This window comes from Notamacropus eugenii, chromosome 4 (assembly GCF_028372415.1).
Source record: "Notamacropus eugenii isolate mMacEug1 chromosome 4, mMacEug1.pri_v2, whole genome shotgun sequence".
In the NCBI taxonomy this organism is placed as follows: domain Eukaryota; kingdom Metazoa; phylum Chordata; class Mammalia; order Diprotodontia; family Macropodidae; genus Notamacropus; species Notamacropus eugenii.
Genome location: NC_092875.1, coordinates 22,987,599 through 23,004,878, shown reverse-complemented (window position 1 = coordinate 23,004,878; position 17,280 = coordinate 22,987,599). Strand labels below are relative to the sequence as shown.

The window sequence follows — 17,280 nt, the reverse complement described above, 5'->3', positions numbered from 1 at the left end:
ATATTAAATTCATAAGAAAAGGAAAATTTACAACTAAGAAGAAGCAGGGAGAAGACAAAATCCAATGATTTGTTGCATGTGAGAAACAATTGAGAAAGAAAACAAGCCATCCAGAAAGAAAATAAGGAGCAAGAACAAAATTTACTTCTGTATCAGGTGACTAAAAGCTCCAGCAGGAGCTTCGTCTGTTATTGGTATTTACAGTCTTATAGGTCTAGAGCTGGTGCTGCAAAGAAACTGATGAAGACATACCTGATAAAGTCACACAAAAAGCACTTACAGTCTTATTTTATTTTTCAAATTTATTTATTTGTTTTCAATTTTCAACAATCACTTCCATGTTTTAAATTTTCTCCTCCTCCCTACTCTCTCTGTCCCTGAGACTGCATGCAGTCTTATATGAGCTCTACACATACATTCTTATTAAATATATTTTCACATTAGCCATGTTGCATAGGAGAATTAAAATGAATGGGAGAAAGCATGAGTAAAAGTAAACAAGACCAAACATAACAAAGGAGAAAATAGTCTGTGTCATTCTGTGTTCCAATACCTTACTTTCTCTGTATGTGGGTGGCATTTTGTATCATGAGTCCTTTGGAAACGTTTTAGGTCCTTGCCTTGCTGTGGAGGACTAAGTCTATCAAAGTCAGTCCTCGAACACTGTGGCTGTAACTGTGTATGATGTTCTCCTGGCTCTGCTCCTTTCACTCAGCATCAGTTCACATAAGTCCTTCCAGGTTTTTCTGAAGTTCGCCTGTTCATTATTTCATATGGCACAATAGAATTCCATTACATCCATATACTACAACTTGTTCAGCCATTTCCCCCATTGATGGGCATCCCCTCAATTTCCAATCTTTGCCACCACAAAAAGAACTGCTATAAATATTTTTGTACATGTGGGTCCTTTTCCCATTTTTATGATCTCTTTGGGATACAGCCCTAGAAGTGATGTTTCTGGGTCTAAGGGTATCCACATTTTTATAGCTCTTTGAGCATGGTTCCAAATTGCCCTTGTGGGAGCTTTATTTTAAAGATGACAAAAGATCAACCAGATTGCAAAATTTTCCTCACATTGAGGTGGCATGGAAGAAAGAAGAAAGGAGGAAATTGTTCAGACACGCATGTAAAGAATGTGAAATTTATCATGCAGATATTCCAGAAGAAAGAGAAAAGAAACTAGCCTTCTGATCAAGGCACGTTTCTGCCATATTCCTCCTAAAACCTAAAAATTTCTGGGAAGTTGGATTTCTTTCCTTGAGCTCCGACGTAGGTGCACAGAGGGTACATTCCTTGTCCACATCCCAGAAGGCAGCAGCCTTACAATGCAATGTTTTCTCCAAAAGGCAAAGAACAGAAGACATAGATATTGAGGAAATGCAAAAGGTGCCAGAGAAAAATTCCTTGTTTATTTATAGTTAAACTTGGAATAAAAACGGATTTCTTCCTCTCTCAAATCTGTCACAATCTGATTTTATATATCATTTAAATACAGCGTGTCAGAAAACATTTTTTACAGTAACTGAGTACATTTATTGTGCCTGCGCATTTTTTCTTGCTTTTGCACCTTTGAAACAATGAAGGGCTTCCATTTTGCATTATGTAAATTAAAGGGGTAGCTTCTATCCTTTTTTTTGTAATATCTAAATATAATTTTTAAAAATTGTGATAGATCTAGAACTGGAAGGAGCTTCAGGAATATCTAGTCCCATCCGCTCATTTTATAAATGAGGAAACTGAGGCCTACAGAGATTAAATGACTTGTCTAAAGTTACACAGTTAACATCTGAACAAGACAAAAACGAGAGACAAAGTATATCATGTGTAAAGCTGTCAATGAAACACTATCAATATTAAATATATATGCACCAAATAATGTAACATCCATTAGTAAATGAAAAGTTAACTAAATTGCAGAAAGATGATAATGCAGGAAACCCCGGAGATTTTGAATGTTTCTGTCTCAGGGCTGAACAAATTGAACAGGTAAATGAAAAGGAAAGTATCGAACTGAACTTTGGTAGAAGTTGCATTTGAAAGATGTATGACATCTTCTGAATGGGAGTATTAAAGAATACATGTCACTTAGCATTAACTGGCACCATTGCAAAAGCTAGTGTTCAGAGGAATTCTAAATAAATACAGCCATTTCAGACCAATACACAATGAAAATAATTAACAGAATAGATTAAAAATTGTGGCCCTTGAAATAACCCAGACAGGTAAGAACAAGGGCAGGGCACTCTGGTTAGCCAGGGAACTCTATATTAGCTATAATACTCACAGGACTTGATGTGTTTAGATGTGACAGGGTAGGAGAGAAGAATCAAAGATGTTTAAAAACCTGGGTAACTGAGTAAATGATGATGTTACGATGGGCGTCCAAAGGAGTATGTTTTGAGGGAAGAGAACAAACTCTTAGATGTGTCATCATCTAAGATCTAACATCTAACAGACTGTTAGATATCTTAAATTTTAGGTGCCTGTGGAAGACTTGTGGGCAGACATCCCACGTGCAGTTGAAGATGTAGGCCTGGAGGCACTAGCAGAGTTGATAGTCGGAGCCACGAGGATGAAGGGGATTATCAGGAGCGAGTGTAGAAAGAGAAGAGGAGATTGAAACCAGAACCTTGTGGAACATGCCCACCTTAATGAGGCAGGAAGAGAAGCTGGGGAAAGAGTCTTAAAGGAAGAAAAAGCAGAGTAGTGACTTTTCTGTGGCCAGTGTATATGGTAGGAGGGTGCAGTGAGCAGTGTCCAGAGCCAGAGACCAAGAAGGTTATCAGAATTGGCTAGTGGTCTTTGAGTGGTGGGACAGAGGACTGAAGTGAAAGGGGATGGGAAGGAAGGGGAGGCATCCCTGGACTTGCAAGGCTGGATTCCAAGTGTTCTATACAACAGGGCCCAGTTGCTTCCTGAAATAGACTAAGGGTTCTCAACTGTATGAATTGGGAAGGAAAAGCAACCCCTAACCTTCCTCAGTGTCCTCCTCTCCTCCCCCTCAGCGTACCAGGGCATCTTCCCTTCTTTAGATTTTTTCCTTTTGTATGAAACTTTGCACCCGTCTGAGGGATCACCTCCTATCTGTCAGACCACACTGTTGTGTTTAAAAGTAATAACCTTAAAAAGCACAACTTTGATCCATTCAGTGAGCCAGCAGGACTGGAGAAGACCAGTCCGTTTTAGCAGAGACCAGGTCAATGGACTGGAGCCACAGAAGGAGCTGGGTGGACTTACTTAGCTTGAATATAGCTACTGGTTACAGGGAAGAGCTTGGGGGAGGGGGCAGAGGGGGCAATGATGATGAAAAAAAGAAGAAAAGTGTCTTAGTGAACCATTCAGAAATACACAGAAGGGAGCTGAGAATGGGACACGTACAGGTACGTGTTTTTAACTTGTGCTCAATTTAATATACTCTGAGAAAAACCACATGGACAAAAGTGAACAGTTTTCTATATGGTTCTCCTTTCTGTTCTTTGGGTACTGAAACATTTCTGTCTGTTGATATACAAGTTCATAATAATTTTATTTTAAAATCTTGACAGTGGAAATTCTCCATTCTCAGTTTTATTGATATAAATAAATTAATGGCTTGGCTTCTAAAATACAGCTGTAAGCAGCAGACTATTTTTTTATTGTTAAACCTTCCATACCAGCTGTAGCCTTCTAGCTGGGCCTCATCTGCATCAGCAGGACCACCTCCAGATTCCTGTCTCAGAGTTGCTCTGACAAATGTGAGGAGAATCTAGAGACCATGCAGTGAAGCTTTGCTCCTCTCCTTGGTGATCTAGGCTCTAAGTTGTGCAGTATCTTGAAGGCTGCATTTCCTATTCTGTGTTCCTCCAGCTTGCTTGGATGCCAGTCTTGCAGGACCTGATGCTGCGGGCAGCCCCTTGGCTCCCAAGCTTGTGCCCAGAGCCAGATGTACAAGCCTGGAGCTCTTTTCGTTAGCTCAGGGACTCCCAGGGTGATCCCAGATGCATCAAGTAACTGGGCCCTGCATAGCAATCTCACAGAGGGACCTAAGATGAAGAGACAGTCATGGCTGACTCCCTGCTCTGTTCCCTTTTTCTAGGACTTGTTCCTGGCCTCCTCAACTTAGGAAACACATGTTTCATGAACTCCTTGCTGCAAGGCCTGTCTGCCTGTCCCACTTTCATCAAGTGGTTGGAGGAATTCACTGCCCAGTACCCTTCGGATCAGAGAGAGACCACCAAGCCCCAGTACTTGTCCTTAACTCTGCTGCACCTCCTGAAAGGTATGGAATTGTTGGGGACGTACAGGCATTTCTTGCATTTTAAGGTCACTCCTTTCTTCAGGAATGCTCAGTGTCTTACCCACAGTAGGCGCCTAATTCACTTCCGTGGAGTCAGATTGTTCTCTTCTATGAGAGAATTCTGACTTGAGGATAATTGTGATGTTTGGCAGAGCGAACAGCCCCCCTCCTAGTCACTGCTCTGTCTTCTTGCCTCCAGAGCTGGCCCTCAGATCATTATTGCACACTCTGCCTTTACAGATGAAAGTTAGCAGGTGAATCAAAGGAGGTCACTGAGCAAAGGTTCCTGTCATTGTTAGAGGTATTAGTATTCCTCCCTCCCCACATTTGGGGTTTGGGGGGGGGGGCCGCAGGCTCCTTAGCAGGTCATGTGACTGCTACAACCTCTATCTCCTAACGCTTGGATCCAGAGGAAATTACCTTCAAGTGAACACTAATGAAGGCATCAAAGGAAGATGGAGTTGAGGAAGCCTTGGCACCAGGCAGCTCAAATGCCAAAGACAGGCACGAGCCATGGCCTTCTTGCAGGTTCTTCCACGCTTACCAGCTTCATGCATTTAGATCGCTTATGTGTCTTCATCAGGCCTGCTTCCACGCGTGACTAAGGAGTAAGCCACCTGCTTTGTGAATGTCCTTAATCCTCTTGGCCATAGGTAGGAAGTCACTGGGTGCATTTGTTTTTCTTAAATCACTTTTATGAGGTCAGAACAAGTTTTTATTCTGCAGGTTTACTGTACACAGTACAGCCTTGATGTTGTATTGTTGGGTCTAAATGTGGTTTTCTCTTAGAACATCAGGTGTTTTAAAAACTGTAGCCTTGTGAAAATTTGTTTTCATTTATTCAGCAAATATAGTTGTCCCTTCCACATCAAGGGTGTTAGGGCTGTGGTGTCCCTGTGATTTGGAAAATCTGCATAAAATTTTTTGACCCTCCCTTCATATCAGAGAAGTCTGAATTTTTTTTCCTTTATGGGGTGTTTCTTTATTGTAAAATTTGGGTTGATATTATACAATACTCTATAAATTTTATACATTTCTGAATCTCTAAACTTTTTCTGTGTTATCATGGCTTCTGCAAAACTGCCTTGGAAATTCCCATTTAATTACTTAAATTGGAATCAGTGACCCATGGTATATTGAAACCTCAGTGGGGAAAGACACAATGTTGAAGGGGTAACTGTATTTGTGGGTAGAACACCTACATTCCCATCTCTGTGCTTGGCCCTGCCAGGGATGCAGGGAGGGATAAGGCACACTCCTCCTCCCCATTCAGAGTCTTCTCTTGGCTCAGGAGACACTGAGCCCGTTTACTGGCAGTGACCATGGGAGTTGCCAAGGAAGCCACAGTGATGGTTTGTCTGGTACTTTCAGGTTTGCCAGCTAACTCTGGCCGTCTTCTCAGCAAGCTGGGAAGTGATCGCTCTTTGGTTTCTGATCCGTCATGATTGGGTCTCACCTGGACTACTGACCTAGCCCATCATTTCTGTTTCCCTGCTAGCCTTGTCTTGCCAAGAAGTTAGCAGCAGTGAGGAGGAGGAGGATGTTCTGGATGCTGGCTGCCTGCTGGAGGTGCTTCGGATGTACAGGTGGCAGATCTCCTCCTTTGAGGAGCAGGTGAGGGGTGGGCAGAGTCCAGCCTGCACAATTGCCTGAGGCATGAGGAGGCCAGCCTTGGCCTTGCCCTCATTGAGGCTTGCCACAGGCAGCTCTGGCTCTTAACAGAGACAGGGGCTTCCGTTCAATTCCATAAGCATTTATTTAAGAGCAGCTAGACAAAAACAGACCCTGCTGTCATTGTGCTGGGAGGGGTGGGTAAGAGTGTGTGTGTGTGTGTGTGTGTGTGTGTGTGTGTGTGTGTGTGTGGGGGTGTGTGTGTGTGTTTGGAGGGGGTGTGTGTGTGTCCCCTAAAAACTAGAGGGGTGAGGAAGGACTTTGTGTAGGAGGTAGCATTTAAAATGAGACTGGAACAGAGCTGGGTACTGGGGAGGGAGGGGGATCAGAGGTGAGGAGGGCAGCCCATTCCTGGTCTGTGAGAACAGCCAGAAGCAGGAGGTGGAGTTGTATGGGCAGGGGTAGCATATAGCCATTCTGACCAGAGTCTGGAAAGCTAGGCTGGAGCCATGTTGTAAGGCCTGGGGTGCAGCAGGCATTTCGTTCTGGAAGCCGTCAGGAAAGCCTCCTGAATAGATCAAGGGTCAGACCTCTGTGTGAAGAAGTCTTCAGTAAGTCTTGTGGGAACAGTTAGGCTCCTGAGAAAGTACCAGTAGCCGAATAGAGAAAGGATGGATGAACTAAAAATGAGGAAATTAAGAGAGAAGCCCAGTGTAGGCCCAGAAGAGGAAATTTGGAAAGTTAATTAAAATCTTGACACTGGAAATTCTCCATTCTCAGTTTTATTGATATAAATAAATTAATGGCTTGGCTTCTAAAATACAGCTGTAAGCAGCAGACATGAGATTTCAGAGTTGAAAGGACCACAGAGATCAGCTAGTCTAAGACCTCTAGGCTCCACCCTCCTATATCCCTCCCCACTTTCCCACCATTACCTGCCTTTACTGTTGGTCCAGGAAATGACCCCTCAGGGCAGTGGCCATTCACAGCAGCAGCTAAATAAGTACCGTTGGAAAAATGTGCTCCCCAGTGTCCCCCACCCCCCACCACTCCAGGTCCTGCACTTCACTTGGGGGCTACAACAGGAGTCCCTCTGTGGCAGGGACTAGTGTGTCCATGTCCCTTTTCTGTTTTGGGTGGGACCAAACGAGTCCCTCGAGATGAGCAGGATGCGTGGGCTATTCTCTGCATCCCTTATCTCCTTGTGTTATCTTCCCCAAACCTACCCCCTTTTCTGAGCTTCTGCCCCGCCCAAGTCCTTCCAGGTTTTAGGAGTACATTGGCCCCTCTCTCTCCTCCATGGCACTAATCTAACCAGCATCAGTGTTGTGTTTCTGCCCCCACCACGTGTCTTGTTCTCTGCTCTCACATACCTGCTACCCTCGCTTAGACCCTCGACACCTCTTGCCTCCTCGTTGAGGCCCCTCCCTTCTCTATTCCATCCTCTCCTCAGTTGTGTACTCTTAATCTTAAAGTGTACTCTGATCGCACCACTCTCCTAGTCAGTAAACTCCACTGGCTCCCTCTTAGTTACAGCATCAAACTGTGTTTCAACTTTAAGTCGTCCTTTTGAATTTATATTTTATATCCAAGTTTTACGATACAGATAATTACTGATCCCATACTGCATATCTACAATGTGTAAATAACCAAGCGGACTCCTAAGGAGGGCTCACAGTGATAAAGGTGCCCCAGCCCAAAAGCCTGGAGACTCCACCAGACCTGGACTTGGGGCTTTGGTCCTCAGTCTGCCTCTGCTCTTGGTTTTCCACTGGAGCGGGAGTGGGGGGGTGGGGGGTGCTGTTGCCACTGCCCTGTCCTGTCCCCTCCTGAGTGACCTGTCCCTCTTGGCTAGGATGCACATGAATTATTCCACGTCATCACGTCATCGTTAGAAGATGAGAGAGATCGCCACCCTCGGGTAGCACATCTATTTGATGTGCATTCTTTGGAGGTAAAACTTGAAGATAATTTCCCCATATTTTTATGTAGTAAATACCTGGGTAAAAGATGTAGGAGGCACAGTTACAAGAAGTCCAGCTTTAATCCATCCAGGGCCAGGGCCTAAGGATAAACATTTTTTATTTATTTTCCTAAGCATAAACTTCTTCAGTTGGGGATCACAAAATATTTTAAAAATATTCCTTGTTCACACATGGTAGAAGGAACTATTTTAGAATCAGAGAACAGGGTCCAGAGACCTTTAGGACTTCATTTCTCCAGGGTACAGTTACTTCACCTATAAAATAAGGAGGTGGCCTGGATGACCCCTAGAGGTCCTGGCTCTAACTCTGTGCTTCTGTGGCACATGACCTCAGGGCCTCTCAACTGAGGAGCTGTGGATGGGCTCCCTGGGGTGAGATACCCAGCTGCCAGCATCGGGGTGGACCGGGCAGCCCAGGTAGCCTGGGCTTCTTATCCATGAAGGGAGCTGGAGAGTGAGGCTAGAGAGGTGGTCAGGACTTTATTGTTTGTTCGATGAATGAATGAGGAAATGAGCACAGTGAGGACAATTTGAGCTGTTTTAAAAGTTAGGGTTTTGTATTTTTTGATGCCAGTTTGTGTTGGTGATGTCAGCACAGAAGTCTACCGGTGAGTGGAGTGGGGTGGGGAGGTAGACAGCCTGCTTCTTTTTTTTCTTTTTTCTCTACAGCAGCAGCCAGAAATGACCCTTCAGCAAATAAGCTGCCGAATACGAGGTAGTAATTTTCTCCTGGAGTCTGTCACATGAGGTCTGTTTTCTAGATGCATCATTGCCCCATTGGCTGGTCTCCCTGGGGCATGCAGTTCAGCAGGGCTCCCCCCAGGAGATCTTAAAAGACCTTTGCCAGTTCAAAGCCTGGAGGCGACTTTGGAACCAGCTCACCCTCCTCCCTGCTCACTTTGTCTCTAGCAAACCTATTGAGGTTTCGGACCTGACTTTTTGTTTTCCTTGAAGCATGAATGATTGACTTCAGTCTCAATCATAGCCTATCAGCCTTTTGATGTCATCAAGTCAGATGCCAAACATTTCAAGTGATTAAAGCGAGGGGACTTTGCCCACCACAAATTAACTAGATGACCTTGGACAAGTCTCTTAACCTCTAGACTTAAATTTCCTTATCGATAAATGAGAAGATTGTGGGTTATAGGACTTTCTGGGGTTCAAGGTTTCTGATTTGTGCTAGACTTTAATAGCTCTTAAGGAAGCAGAAGTTACAGTTACATTTGCACTAATTGAAAACTTTATTTTTCAGTTATTATTTTTTAAAAATCAGATAAAAGTTAACCTCTGTTTTCTGTAGCTCTGCTAGTTCCCTGCCCCTCCCTCAAATGAAATGAAGAGTCAGGTTCTTCTGCACGTCATAATCCCATTCCATCAGAAGTCAGTCTTGTAATAATGAATCCTCCTTCCACATTTTGCAATAGTCACATTTGTGAATAAAAAGTGTGGAAAACCAACTTTTGGGGTCTTTTAGATTGTAACATCCTCTTCCTTGTTGATTGAAGAATGGAAGCCTTTTAAAGTCAGGGACAGGAATTCCCACTTTGAATTTAATCCAGCAACCAAGTGAGGCAGAGGAATTCTGAGTGAGTCTTCAGACAAATGGAATTTTAGAAGTCTTTAGGGAGTAGGTTTCTTGGACTAAAAGGGATTTATAATGAATAAAAACCATTAACTCTTTACAATACAGGGGAGGTCATGCATTGTTTACTAAACTTGTCTCTCTAAGTAACAAATAATGGAAGTGATCCTTTAAGGACCACAGTCATTTCTTTTCAGTAAGATAAGCTAGTAAGATAAGTAAAGTACCAAACAGATGGTTAAGTATGAAGATGTTAGTGCCCATTACCTGGAAAGGCAGCCTTGGACAGCAGATAGAAAACTGACCTGAAGGTGGGGAAGGCCTGGCTTCATGTCCCATGTCTGACACAGACTGGCCGGGGGACTCTGAGTAATAAGTCTGCTCATCTCTCCACAGCCTATAAGTGACAGAGAATGTGCCAGTGTGCGTTGGTAGAGGGAGTTTTTCGACTGCGACACTCCCTATGCCAAGGGAAATAAATAGGCCCCCAAACCAAAGATACTCAGTCCTTAATAGTTGGTGCAAGATCATTTCTTTGGAAGAAGCTAATGCTGAAAGGAGCTTTGCCCTCCTTAGCCAGAAGAGTGTGCCCACAGGCTCTGAGGTTCCAGTATGTGAAATTTCTGTACAATCTTGGTGCCCCCAAGCTCAGCACTTGGCGCATACTAGGTGCTTAATAAATACTGTCAGCTGATTGAATTGTTTGGCATCTTAGAAACCTTAAGTATTTTAAAGTGTTTTCTTCTTTCATGGTCCTAAAATTATTTTTCTCTTAAATGTGCTATTTAAAAAGCTAGGTTTCATTTTAAAATAAGATTTGTCTTAAAAAAAATCTGAGAATGCCACACCTATCATGTTACAAAATTAATGGGAAAATAGATTTCCATCACAGGCATTGGCCTTACAGTCCCCTCTGCTCCCCAAGTAGAGAAGCCTCTCACAGAGTAAAGGGGCAGGGTTTTTTGAGGATGAATAAAGGATAAAAAGCTGTTTTCTGTTCTAGGGGCACCTCACCCCATGTCCAGTGCTTGGAAGTCTCAGCACCCTTTTCATGGGAGACTTACTAGTAACATGGTTTGCAAGCACTGTGAGCATCAGGTAAATAAAATGTGTTCCAAGGCTCTGGGCATTTCCCAAGGAGGGAGGAGAGGAATGGTCTCCATACTGAGGAGCCTCAATCCCATGGGCAGACTTGACCTGCAGCTTTAGGGCTCATCTTGTCTGGTTTTGTTTCAGAGTCCTGTGAGATATGACACCTTTGACAGTCTTTCCCTGAGTATCCCAGCTGCCACATGGGTAGGTACTGAGCGATGGCTTGTTTTTTCTCTGATTTGTAGAAACATAACTCCTGGAAAGGAGGGACCTTAAGAATCCTTCTGACCCAGGCAGGTAAACTCCTAAATCCTCCAAGATAGATGATTGCCTCCCCTTCCTGCCCTGAAGGTGTTGTACCTGGGATTTATTCCCAAGTGGTGACCAGCATTGTCATCTGTCTCTATAGAAATTTGGAGAGTTTGATTTGCCTGGTTGCTGAGGGTAATGTTTTTCCAGATAGCAGAAGCACATCCAGCAGTGATGAGAAGCCACCCATTTGCTTGGTCCCTACCTCCCTTTACTCTGATTGTGTCTGTGGATGGGCTAGGGTGTCCCCAGGGCAAGAGGGGGATCCTTCTGTGCTCCACAGACGTGTGAAGAAGCTTCCTTTGCGTTCATTAGAGGTCTGTTTTCTGCCTCAGGAAGACAGAGATATGGGATTATCAACTCCATCTACTAATAATACAGTTCATACACAGATGTCTTTCGTATTATAAAAGTGAATTTCTTTTCTCATGCTTTAGGGTCGTCCTTTGACACTGGACCACTGCCTTCATCATTTCATCTCATCAGAATCAGTCAGGGATGTTGTATGTGACAATTGTACCAAGGTACCTCTTCCTGTCTGGCTACATCTCTGCTTCCGGTAGTCCCTCTCCCGACCATGTCAAATAGCAGCTCCTCCTTTTGGCTACCTCCATTCTCACCTGTGACCAGAGAAAATGGTGACTGGCCAAGCGGGATGGAAGTGTTTGAACTGAATTTTCCCTCCAACTCAGTGATTACTGATTTGCTGGTGATGGGGTCAGTGGAAATAACCATGAAGTGACAGGGTAGTTAAGTTAATTAGGGTAGGTAGAGTTCAGAGGTCTTCCCTCCAGTTACCAAGTTAACTTGATCCCTTTGATGCCAGCAGCACAGTTGAGTAATCTTGACCTCATCTACAGCCTCCAATATTAGATAAAATGACGGTGCCCTTTGTTATATGTAGCGATTCACAGTGTATAAAACACATTTATATCCATTTCTCACTCAGGACTCAACAATCTTATGAAGCAGGTGGAGCACATTTAATATTCTGATATTTTTAAAAAGTGGAAAATAATTCTTGGAGGTTAATGCTTGCTGCAAGGTCCCAGGGGCAGGGGACTGAGGCAGGACCTGCAGCTGGGGTCTGGCTCTTTTCATCACACCATACTTCTTTTCTTCCTCCCCTTAACTTTGTGGAGATGCTGATGGTGGGAATGTCATCTTTTATTTCAGATTGAGGCAGAAGGGACCCTGAATGGGGAGGTAGTTGAACATCAGAGAACCACGTTTGTCAAACAGTTAAAACTTGGGAAGGTGAGATGATGCCTGAGGGCGGCAGAGAATATTTCAGGGTGGGGGACCCTGGGAGAAGCACAGGGGCTCAAGGTTTATTCTCTTTCTGTTCCATTTGTACCTGTAGCTTCCTCAGTGTCTGTGCATCCATCTGCAGAGACTGAGCTGGTCCAACCAGGGCACTCCCCTGAAACGTCATGAACACGTCCAGTTTAATGAATTCTTGATCATGGACATCTATAAGTATCATTTCCCTGGCTGCAAACCACGCCAGCACAATTCCAGACTGAAAGAGAGTGTGGGAATGACACTGGATGTGAAGGCTGGGATAACGGCCCCCAAATCAGGTATCTGACTGAGGCCATTCTAGGAAGAGCAAGGGGATGTGGACACATGGCATCACAGCCACAGAATATCTCCTGATGCAGACAGATTTTAGACAGTGGAAGGCAGGGACACGGGAAGGCACTGGGTGACCTCTCCACTTAGCATTTTGGACTGGCTGAGCTCCTAGCTCCCTTTCTGTTATACGGCAGTTATTGCTAGAGAACAGAATGGAGGGAAGTGTGGTGTTTACATCTTTTTGGTGAGGGGAGGTGGTTCATTGCTGTGACTTCATCAGGGCAGGCGATCCCTCCAATGGAAGCCCCCACTTCCCTATACCAAGGCAGCTTGAGACATACTCATGGTGTGGGGATGGTGAATGAATAATTTAATTTGATAATAACTTAACTACTATCTTTTTTTTTTTTTAATTTTTTTATTTTTTTAATGTTTAACAATCACTGCCATACAATTGCGATTTTATCCCTCCCCACCTACCCCCCACTACCTCCCTCCCTCCCCACGACTGCATACAATTCTGTATAGATTCTACATATACTTTCCTATTGAGTATATTTTCACTATAGTCATGCTATGTAGTCAGACTAAGATAAATGAAAGAATCCGTATAACAAATCAGAACATGATACACAAACAGATACACATACACAAACATGATCTGCTACATTATGTGAGTGACTTCCATATTTCTCTCTCTGAGTGTGGAAGGCATTTTGCCTTGAGGTCCACCATTGGGATTTTTTTTTTTTCAGAAGTTCTTGTGTTATTACAAAAATCTAAGTCTACCAGAAAAAGCTCTCACACACTGTGGTTGTTGCTGTGCATAAAGTTCTCCTGGTTCTGCTCCTTTCACTCAGCATCAGGTCATATAAGTCCTTCCAGGCCTCTCTGAAGTCTTCTTGTTCATCATTTCTTATGGCACAATAGTACTCCATTACATTCATATACCATAATTTATTCAGCCATTCCCCAATTGATGGACATCCCCTTGACTTCCAGTTTTTGGCAACTACATAGAGTGCTGCTATAAATATTTTTGTACATGTGGGACCCTTTCCCATTTTTATGATCTCTTGGGGATATAGTCCTAGTAGCGATATTGCTGGGTCAAAGGGTATGCACATTTTTGTAGCCCTTTGGGCATAGTTCCAAATTGCTCTCCAGAATGGTTGGATGCGCTCACAGCTCCACCAACAATGAATTAGTGTTCCAACTCTCCCACATCCTCTCCAGCATTTATCATTTTCTTGTTCTGTCATGTTTGCCAATCTTATAGGTGTGATGTGGTACCTCAGAGTTGTTTTGATTTGCATCTCTCTAACCAATAGTGATTTAGAGCATTTTTTCATATGATTATAGATAGCTTTAATTTCTTCCTCTGAAAATTGCCTGTTCATATCCTTTGACCATTTATCAATTGGGGAATGACTTGTATGATTATACATTTGGGTCAGTTCTCTATATATTCTAGAAATGAGGCCTTTATCCCCGAGCTTAGCTGTAAAAATTTTTTCCCAATTTACTACATCCCTCCGGATTTTGGTTGCATTGGGTTTGGTTGTGCAAAAACTTCTCAGTTTAATGTACTCAAAGTTATCCATTTTGCATTTCATAATGCATTCTATCTCTCCTTTAGTAAAGAATTCTTCCCTTCTCCATAGATCTGATAAATACACTATTCCTTGCTTCTCCGGTTTATTCATGGTATCAATCTTTATACCTAAATCATGTACCCATTTGGACTTTATTCTTGTGTACGGTGTCAGGTATGGGTTAACTACTATCTTTTTATAAATGACCCTCAGAGCTGTACATTTAACTCAGTCTCTCCTGAGCATCAGTCTCTTGTCAGCAGTTTGCCTTGCTAGACATTTAACCTGGATGTCCCGAGATGTCCCACCCTCCCCATGTCCAGCACTGAGCTCACATCTTTCCTCCCAGACCCCTCCCTTTACTAAACCCAGCCACTGCTGTCCAAAGCACAAGCACGCTTTCATTCTCTCAGCTTAGTCTGTTGAACTGCAATCTTGTCACTTCTGTTGGGAGGGAGGGACCATGTGGGTTCTCTAGTTTAAAGCTCAGTGCCATCCCTAAGTCACTGTTCTCCCTCACTCCACACATCTGATGAGGTGCCAGATCCTGCTGTTTGTAGCCTGACAGCAGCTGTTACCCCCAAGCCCAGCTCTTGACCCATATAGCCAGTCACTGATCAGTGACCTTCTGATAGGGCTTCCTCCTGATCTGCTCCCTGCCTCAAGGCTCTTCCCACCTCCATACATTTCCACAGGGCTCCTTAAGCACAGTTCTGACTGGGTCACTTCTATATTCAGTCAACTCCATTGGCTCCATATTGCCTCTAGGGGAAAATAGGACCTCTGGTAGTTTCTAACTCCCTCACAACCTAGCCTCCACCCTCCGTGTGCCGTCTCCTGGCCTTGTGCCTTTGCACTGGCCCCTCCTGCCTGGAATTTACTCTCTTCTTTCAAAATGCAGCTCAAAGACCGCCTTATCCATAAGCCTTTTCTGCTGCCCTCTCCACTCTGCTACGCTGTATGTGTTTGTATTTTATTCTGTATGGACTTAGGGAGCAAGAGTTACTGGGATCTGACTCACTCTGGAGCGAGCTCTCAGCTTATTACTCTAAATCTGTTCCTGTGTTTAATCACATCACCCCAGACTCTGGAACAAATCATTAAACTTGCAATCTCTTTCTCATTAACTATTTGGTTCAAACCACCGTCCCATTTCATTTAATATTTTTTATTGAATGAACTGAAGAAATTTCCTTTCCTAATAGTAGTTGTGCTTAACATACTGAATGGGGCAGCTAGGTGGCACCGTGGATAGAGCTCTGCACTTGGAATCAGGAAGGCTCACACTCATGAGTTCAAATCCAGTCTCAGACTCTTATTAGCTGTGTGACCCTGGGCAAGTCACTTACCCCTGTTTGCCTTAGTTCCTCATAATGAGCTGCAGAAAGAAACAGGAAACCACTCCAGTATCTTTGCCAAGAAAACCCCAAATGAGATCACAGAGTCAGATACAGCTGAAACAACTAAAGAACAACAAAATATATTGAATACCTTAATCTCCTGTGATTGAGATATTCATATTACTAAAAATACAATTTATTAGTCAATTAATTAGTTAGAACACTTTGGCATTACAAAGGATCATAGCCAGAGTTGCCTTAGACCCTCACTAATAGCAGATAACATTTCTTCTTTTAGAAACACATTTTTTAGTTCAATCCAAACGCTGACTAAAATCTCAGAAATCCTGTTCTTATTTCCTAAAATGAGTCAACATGTTTCCTAAATTTAAATTCACCTTTTTCTCCTTCCCTTTCCTTTAGCCGTCACAGTCAATCATCTCTGTCTCCTCTCACACCATCCCTGTTCATAGCCTCTCTCCAAGCTCATTCCTTATAAAATTCCTTCTGTGAGGCATCTTCCTAAAAGAAGTTTCCAGACTGTTCTCACAAGATTTTCTCCTCACCATCTTCTGTCCGTCTTCTCCACAGTTTATCTCATAGATCCTTGTAGATCAGAAATAAAAAACCCAACGTATTTCTTGACTCCATAGAGAGAAGCTCCTCAGCAGGACTGTAGCTCTCAACTAGCAGCACAGATGAACTTTTCTATCACATTACATTTGGATCTTGAAGATACAGTCACATTCCCTGTGTTCTCTGTGGAAGGGCCTCATGAAAAAAGTGGGATGTTTAAAAAGCTCAAGAAGCATGCTTTCTGGTCATTAGTCATTAGCCTTGTAACATGAAAGGGCAGCAGTACGGTGGTGTTTCTGTAGCTACAAATATTCAGCCCCTCCCCCCACATAAAATCCACAGTGATATAAACACAACATTCACCTGCGTATAGCTGTTAACAGACTCCTTTCAGAAACGAGAATGAATATGGCATGAACAGCAGTGATGATGATAATAGATAAACAGGACACTGCATCCAGAACAAGTGCAAGGTCAGAGTGTCTGGTATGGTGCATAGCTGAAGGAATGGCCTCTCCTTTAACATCCCCATCTAACTGGTTCATAGGTCGCACGGTTCTGATTTTGTTTTGACCTGAAGTTCTCTTTCTCTGTTTAAGGGGGGCTCAGCACTGCCCCCTTGTCTGAACCAGGATCCTTCTCCTTCCTGGGTTGTGCTTCTGTGTCGGAAGGCCTCTCGGGTTGCCATTTCAGTGGCGCAGTTTCCTCTTGTCTTGGATCACCTCGATGTCTTGTTTCGTGTCCTTAAAGGAGCCTTCCTTTCTGGTTTCTTCTGTAGCTCAGCCGTATCACATTCCGGTCCTCTGCCTAGTTACTCACTTTCTCCTGAGTTCTCTGAACACCAGCGCTTCCCAGCAGAACTTTGTCATCTTGATGCTTAAAAGAAGCAAACGCCAGTTCTCTTGTCCGCCCTTGTTTCTCATGTCACCTTCTTGGACTCAGCTTCCTCTGAGCCAAATGAAGCTTCTCCTCTCAGACACACTTGATGGATTTACGGCCATTTGATCCACATCTGTTGACGGAAAATCTGCTTGCTTTTCTCCTTGTCTGCCAGGGCTAGTATTTTTGTATCGAACTGTCGTGAACTAAACTGATGGATGAGGTCGTTGTGATTGCTCTCGTGTCCCAGACGACCCCCATGCCGGGCCCTGTATTTCTTTCCCAGTGCTGATTTGTTGGATGGAACTCAGCTTCCCACACCCTAATCCTGCCTTCTGTTCACTCAGCTCTCTCCCCATGACACAGGTGTAACAAAAGATACTTCTGTGGCCTTTCCTGTACTGACCATGCTGCTCACATGCAGGCCAGCCTCCCTCCTAGGTCTGATATGGGAA

General features: G+C 43.7%; 1 protein-coding gene across 5 annotated transcripts in view; it reads left to right on the top strand.

The window, feature by feature from the left end:
- The window catches only part of USP30 (ubiquitin specific peptidase 30), a 29,405-nt gene that overhangs the window by 7,966 nt on the left and 4,159 nt on the right, over nucleotides 1–17,280 (top strand). For 4 of the 5 annotated variants that reach the window (XM_072600181.1, XM_072600183.1, XM_072600184.1 and 1 more), the window contains 9 exons: nucleotides 4,079–4,261; nucleotides 5,778–5,893; nucleotides 7,746–7,844; nucleotides 8,544–8,589; nucleotides 10,460–10,554; nucleotides 10,693–10,752; nucleotides 11,295–11,381; nucleotides 12,034–12,114; nucleotides 12,221–12,440. In XM_072600181.1, coding sequence (XP_072456282.1) covers nucleotides 4,079–4,261; nucleotides 5,778–5,893; nucleotides 7,746–7,844; nucleotides 8,544–8,589; nucleotides 10,460–10,554; nucleotides 10,693–10,752; nucleotides 11,295–11,381; nucleotides 12,034–12,114; nucleotides 12,221–12,440 — 987 coding nt within the window. The remainder of the gene's footprint in view (nucleotides 1–4,078; nucleotides 4,262–5,777; nucleotides 5,894–7,745; nucleotides 7,845–8,543; nucleotides 8,590–10,459; nucleotides 10,555–10,692; nucleotides 10,753–11,294; nucleotides 11,382–12,033; nucleotides 12,115–12,220; nucleotides 12,441–17,280) is intronic. The other variant, XM_072600180.1, reaches the window with a different exon arrangement.